General features: G+C 42.4%; 1 protein-coding gene across 3 annotated transcripts; it reads right to left on the bottom strand.

Annotated features, from left to right (window-relative positions):
• Positions 1 to 830: 830 nt before the first annotated feature.
• Positions 831 to 4641, bottom strand: AURKAIP1 (aurora kinase A interacting protein 1). Of its 3 annotated transcripts, none has more exons than XM_070956101.1 (4): positions 4579 to 4641; positions 4323 to 4385; positions 2258 to 2733; positions 831 to 984 (listed from the first exon to the last, which is right to left on the bottom strand). In XM_070956101.1, exons 2-4 carry the CDS (start codon positions 4372 to 4374, stop codon positions 877 to 879), a joined length of 636 nt encoding a protein of 211 aa, XP_070812202.1. In that variant the 5' UTR covers positions 4375 to 4385; positions 4579 to 4641; the 3' UTR covers positions 831 to 876. The 3 variants fall into 3 exon arrangements, with proteins under 3 accessions (XP_070812202.1, XP_070812201.1, XP_070812203.1); XM_070956100.1 differs by having other exon boundaries at positions 4567 to 4606; XM_070956102.1 differs by lacking the exon at positions 4579 to 4641 and adding an exon at positions 4559 to 4574.
• Positions 4642 to 6000: the final 1359 nt, after the last annotated feature.

The following is a 6000-nucleotide window of genomic DNA, read 5'->3' as shown; positions in this document are numbered from 1 at the left end:
CCAAAACTGTCCGAGCTCTTCAAAGTAGCCCAAAATATGTTTTTTCCCCCACTGCCCCCCCTAAAAAATATCCTTGCAACTGATCCCCAAAGCTAACCTGATTGGGTGAGAAAACCTGCCCCCCCCCAAATTCCCAATGGAGTTTCCTGCACCTCCTTTTGGTAGAGGCGCTGAAGTCACCTCAAACCTTTTACAATCGGACACTACTTAAAATCGGGACAGGAAAAAAAGAGAGAGGAGGGGAGAGAACACCTACGGATGAAGAGAGTTGTAAGGGACCTTGTAGGTCATCTAGTCCAGCCCGCCGCCTAAGCAGACCCTACACCATTTCTGACAGATGGCAGTCCGGTCTCTTCTTGAAAGCTTCCAGGGATGAAGCTCCCACAACTTCCGAAGGCAACTTCTGTTCCATCGGTTGATTGCTCTGTCAGAAAATTCCTCCTTATTTCTTGGTTGAATCTCTCCTTGGTCAGTTTCCATCCATTATTCCTTGTCTGGCCTTCAGGTGCTTTGGAGAATAGCTGGTCTTTTCAAGTTAGAATTGTGTCGCTTGCACAAATAAAGAAGTTTGTGTTCTGAGCCTGACAGGGTGACAGAAGTCACCTGTGTTTCTAAACAACTGCCAGCAGACAAAATAAATCCCTTTACTCACTGTTAAAAAGGTCACTTCCTGCATTTATTCTTACCAATCTGCAATAGAGACTCAACATTACAAGGTTGCCGTAAGGATAATTGTTAAAAGGCTCCATTTCAAAATTCTTGTATAAATGCAGTACAATTGTTACTTGTGGGGGGGTGGGAGGGTGGTAAGCAAGAAAATTACCTTTGCCTTTTAAATAAAGTTTTTAATTAAAGACATTTCTACTCAAAGCAGCATCAAGATTTCACATTTCTGAGGTAAATCTTCGGAGTTACCCAACCCTCGGGGGGGTTTTTCAAGCCAGCTTTTTTCCACATCCTTTTCAGTTCGTTTTCAAATTTTTTCTATACAAAGAAAGGAAAAAACAGAAAATGAAAGTCTAGCTTGGGAACGATGCTCCAAACCGCAGAATTCGTGGCACGTCATCTGAGCTGAGGTTACAATCTTGTCATCACCTGGATATAACTCGTTCATATGATCAGGGCTGCTGTAATGGTCATGTGAAAAATGATCATAAGTAACTTTTTTTTAGTGCCACTGTAACTTTTGGTCAGTAAACGAATGATTGTAAATCAAGGACTAGTTGTATTAAATCTGTATCTTGGGAAAAATGCCCCAACCAAGTCAGATTTAGTCAAAAGCACTCAGGTGCCAATTTTCTCATATTTATAACAGAGACGACATCCTAGAAAAGCCGAGGCAAAATTGGAGTCTCTCAAGGTATTCCACATCTATGGTTTTTAACCTTCCCCAATGATGGCCCAACCTATTTTTGGCTGCACCAATTATGATCATGCTGTGTTGATAGCTGGACGAAAACCATGGCCTTAAGAGACAAGGGTTGGAGTCAATCACTATGCAATTTTGCTGCACAGAGGCACATGTATAGTGTCAACTCGTAAAGCATTCCTGGCCTGCTCTCGAGTTGCCATAGGCAGGAGGGGGGAAAACTGACGGAGCAACACGGCAGCAACCAGAAGCACATTCCACGCATGCCTTTCTCAAGGCTGCAGCCTAGGTTACCAGAGCCAGCCGGAGAGGCGTGTTCTCTACAGCCCGTTGGAGAATGTGATTTATGACACACCCTGGGGGGGGGGGGGAGAAACAGGATCATAGTTGGGACGTAAATTACGTGGGGCAGAGCTGACTCCACTTGGGTATGTGCCGACATATTGCTCCTAATAAATAACTGGATTTCTTTTGAAACTTGGCTCGAGGCTCATGAATTAATTAGGGCATCCGTAGGAACCCTGACAGCAAATCAGCTGTACCCCATGTAATTTACATGCCAACTATGACCCTGTTTCCCCCGTCTCCCAGGGTGTGTCATATCACATTCTCCAACGGAGCACTTTCGCGGGCTGTAGAGAACACGCCTCTCTGGCTGGAGCTCTGGTAACCTAGAGAAACGTATGCGTGGATTGTGCTTCTGGTTGCTGCTGTGTTGCTCCGTCAGTTTTCCCTCCTCCTGCCTATGGCAACTCAAGAGCAGGCCAGGAATGCTTTACAAATTGACATTTAGTTCATGTGTGTTCATCAAGAGAGGAGAAACTCAACCATGCTGTACAAACACAAACGCTCTTCTTCACCTAGAGGTCAATGGGCAGGAAAACTCACCTGTTTCCGCCACATCCGCTTTTCCATGACCTTTCTCCGCAAAAATTTTGTACGTTTCATCAGCTTCTTGTACTTGTGCCTATTCATCTTCCTCCTCCGGATCTTCAAAATGTTTCTGCATTCCATTCTGGGCTGGTTCATCTCCCCTCTTTGCTCTGCCTCTTCTTCTTCTTCCTCTGCCTCAGTGCCCCTAGAAGGAGCAGGGAGATCGTACTGTTGGAACGGTCGGGGAGCGTTCTTCTCATGAACGTTTATGATACCTCCATTTTTAGGGAGGAAATATTGAACCGTCAGCCAGCTTTCAAGAGGTGAGATGGACATCTTGCGAGGGACCAGCATTTCTTCCAGTTCAGGGTCAAAGGTAAACCACTGGTGGGGCCGGGTTCCATTTTTGCTCGACGGATGTGTGCTGTAACTTGCCAGAACGGTTGCTCTAGGAGGTGGAAGGACAACTGATGGTCTCAAAAGAAAGCACCCTGTGGACAAAGTGAGAACGAAATTCATAAATAGGTATTTGCGAGAATTTGTGAGAATAAACTCCTGTTTATTTTATTTGTTTGCTGCTCACGTGCCAAGAGGAGACTCTGGCTGGCCTGCATTAAAACAATCATCATCATTAATTAACGACCCCATCATCCGTTGCGGGGTGAAGTCTGGGCAACTGAATGGAGCTAGCAGAGCATTTCATGGCCGGATGCCCTTCCTGTCGCCAATGCGGAACTTTGTTCAGCAGATATATTCTCATTGTGCCCATAGAGAAAGAAATATCTGCCTCTACCTAGGCTCAAACTCACAGCCTCCTGATTGTGAGGCAAGAGTTCCATTCTTCATCCCCAGCAAAAGGAGACACGAGATGATGAAGATAAATCTATCTCAGCATCTCCTTCTGTCCTACTATCGCAGCACCATTGAGAGTGTCCTGACATACGGCATTCTTGCATGGTATGGGAGCAGCTCTGTAGTGGACAAAAATGCTCTACAGAGAATCATTAAAACTGCCCAGAATATCATCAGGGCTCCAGCTACCAGCCCTGGATGACATCTTCGAATCTCGCCCTTTAAGGAAGTTGCATAACATCCTCGGAGACTCTTCCCATCCTGCTTACAATCTTTTTGGACTGTTGCCTTCCGGCAGAAGATCCAAAACGATTAAAACTCGGACCACACGTCTCCTGAATAGTTTTTATCCCAGAGCTATAATTGCACTCGACAATGAACTAAATCAGTCAGCTGTTGGACAGCATTACTTGGTCTGTTGTGTGGATGTTTGGGTGGTTTTAGGAGTGGGGAATTTGTGGTGGCTGGGTGGGGGTGTGTTTGGGGATTGTTATGTGTGTTGGACCTGGTCTTTGGGTGTTAAGTGAATTTCTTTGTATGGGTATACTGTGTATACATGTACAATGACAATAAAGTTATTATTATTATTAACATTGTTAGCATGAATTGGATTAATATGAATGATACCCAGAAACTTTGCCTATACACAATAGAGAAATGTTTAGATTGAACAAGAAAGATATAGATGAAAATAGAGATATACTGTATATACACGTACAATGACAATAGAGTTATTATTATTATTAACATTGTTAGCATGAATTGGATTAATATGAATGATACCCAGAAACTTTGCCTATACACAATAATGTTTAGATTGAACAAGAAAGATATAGATGAAAATAGAGATATACTGTGTATACATGTATAATGACAATAAAGTTATTATTATTATTATTAACATTGTTAGCATGAATTGGATTAATAGGAATGATACCCAGAAACTTTGTCTATACACAATAATGTTTAGATTGAACAAGAAAGATATAGATGAAAATAGAGATATACTGTGTATTATTATTATTTATTATTTATTGAATTTCTATACCGCCTTTCTCCCGAAGGACTCAGGGCGGTGAACAGAATAAGATTTCATATACATATATTTTTGTATACACGTACAATGACAGTAAAGTTATTTATTTATGGGAAAGGCCCCTTTTTTGGGGGGGCAAACGGCCTGGCCACCCCCCACCCCCTCCCTTAGCAAAGGCGGCAGCCCTTTTACCTGCACAGCGCGATGCCCTCACGAGGGGAGCCGTCAGCCGAGAGACCAGCATGTCGAGGCCGGCTAAATGAAAACGAGAAAGGAAACAGGGTCGTCAGAGAAGCCAGGAGGCCAAAAGCCGGACAGGCCCCCCCACTCGAGTAAAGGCCCTATTCGAGGCCAAAGGCGGCCTCCTACACACCCATACACACACAACAATGTAAATGAACACACAAACACACAACCGTATTGTATACCTCCTTACCGAAGAGCTTACCATCAATTTGAAGGCGGGGGGGAAAACGATACGAGGGTGCACTTCCGGTCAGGCGCTTGCTTCCGGGCCCGGTTGTTTTAAGAGTCCCTCCCGGAAACGCGGGCTTCAAAGGGGAAGGTTCCGCCCTTTGTATTCCTGGTCTCTGCTTCCCTCTAGGGATCGAATGGCGCAGGTTGATGACGACGAGAGGGGGGGGAAAAGCCCAGTTGTATTACTACAGGAGGTTTTTCGCAATAAGGACCTCCAGTGTTGTAATAAGGATCGTTTCCTAAAATTCCCCATATTATATTATTTATATTTGTCCCCATGTTACCGAAGATTAAGATAGTACTTCTACCTTAAGCTTATTTTTTTTTTTTACTTCTAGAATTCTTTTATTGGCCAAGTGTGATTGGATACACAAGGAATTTCTTAGGTGCACACGCTCTCAGAATGGAATGGAATATAGAATAGAATAGAATAGAATAGAATAGAATAGAATAGAATAGAATAGGAGAGTGGAGTGGAGTGGAGTGGAATGGGGAGTAGAGTAGAGTAGAGTAGAGAATAGAATAGAATAGAGAGTGGAGTGGAATGGAGAGTAGAGTAGAGTAGAATAGAATAGAATAGAGTGGAGAATAAAGTATAGAATAGAATGGAGAGTGGAGTGGAATGGAGAGTAGAGTAGAGTAGAGTAGAGTAGAATAGAATAGAATAGAATAGAATAGAATAGAATAGAATAGAATAGAATAGAATAGAATAGAATAGAATAGGAATAGGAATAGGAATAGGAATAGGAATAGAGTGGAGTGGAGTGGAGTGGAATGTAGAGTAGAGTAGAGTAGAGTAGAATAGAATAGAATAGAGTGGAGAATAAAGTATAGAATAGAATGGAGAGTGGAGTGGAATGGAGAGTAGAGTAGAGTAGAGTAGAGTAGAGTAGAGTAGAATAGAATAGAATAGAATAGAATAGAATAGAATAGAATAGAATAGAATAGGAATAGAGTGGAGTGGAGTGGAATGTAGAGTAGAGTAGAGTAGAGTAGAATAGAATAGAGTGGAGAATAAAGTATAGAATAGAATGGAGAGTGGAGTGGAATGGAGAGTAGAGTAGAGTAGAGTAGAGTAGAGTAGAGTAGAGTAGAGAATAGAATAGAATAGAATAGAATAGAATAGAATAGAATAGAATAGAATAGAATAGAATAGAGAGTGGAGTGTAGAGTAGAGTAGATAATAGAATTCTTTTATTGGCCAAGTGTGATTGGACACACAAGGAATTTGTCTTTGGTGTATATGCTCTCAGTGTACATAAGAATAAAATACATTCATACACTTAAGATAGATAGTTCTAGTACTTAAAAGTCTCTGGCTTGAGCAGGAAGGTTGGACTAGAAGACCTCCAAGGTCCTTTCCAGCTTTATTCTGACATATCCCATTCCTGCC

This window comes from Pituophis catenifer, unplaced genomic scaffold (assembly GCF_029215685.1).
Source record: "Pituophis catenifer annectens isolate HBS135680 unplaced genomic scaffold, rPitCat1.0.hap2 SCAF_18, whole genome shotgun sequence".
Taxonomy (NCBI): Eukaryota; Metazoa; Chordata; class Lepidosauria; order Squamata; family Colubridae; genus Pituophis; species Pituophis catenifer.
This window is presented reverse-complemented; position numbering and strand designations above follow the sequence as displayed.

Excerpts from the sequence above, each read along its gene's own strand:
- AURKAIP1 (XM_070956101.1), bottom strand. The coding sequence starts at position 4,374 with ATGCTGGTCTCTCGGCTGACGGCTCCCCTCGTGAGGGCATCGCGCTGT. Across the intron at positions 2,734-4,322 it reads GAGGGCATCGCGCTGTGCAG|GGTGCTTTCTTTTGAGACCA; the intron begins GTAAAAGGGCTG and ends CTTTGTCCACAG. Across the intron at positions 985-2,257 it reads AGCGGATGTGGCGGAAACAG|AAAAAATTTGAAAACGAACT; the intron begins GTGAGTTTTCCT and ends TTCTTTGTATAG.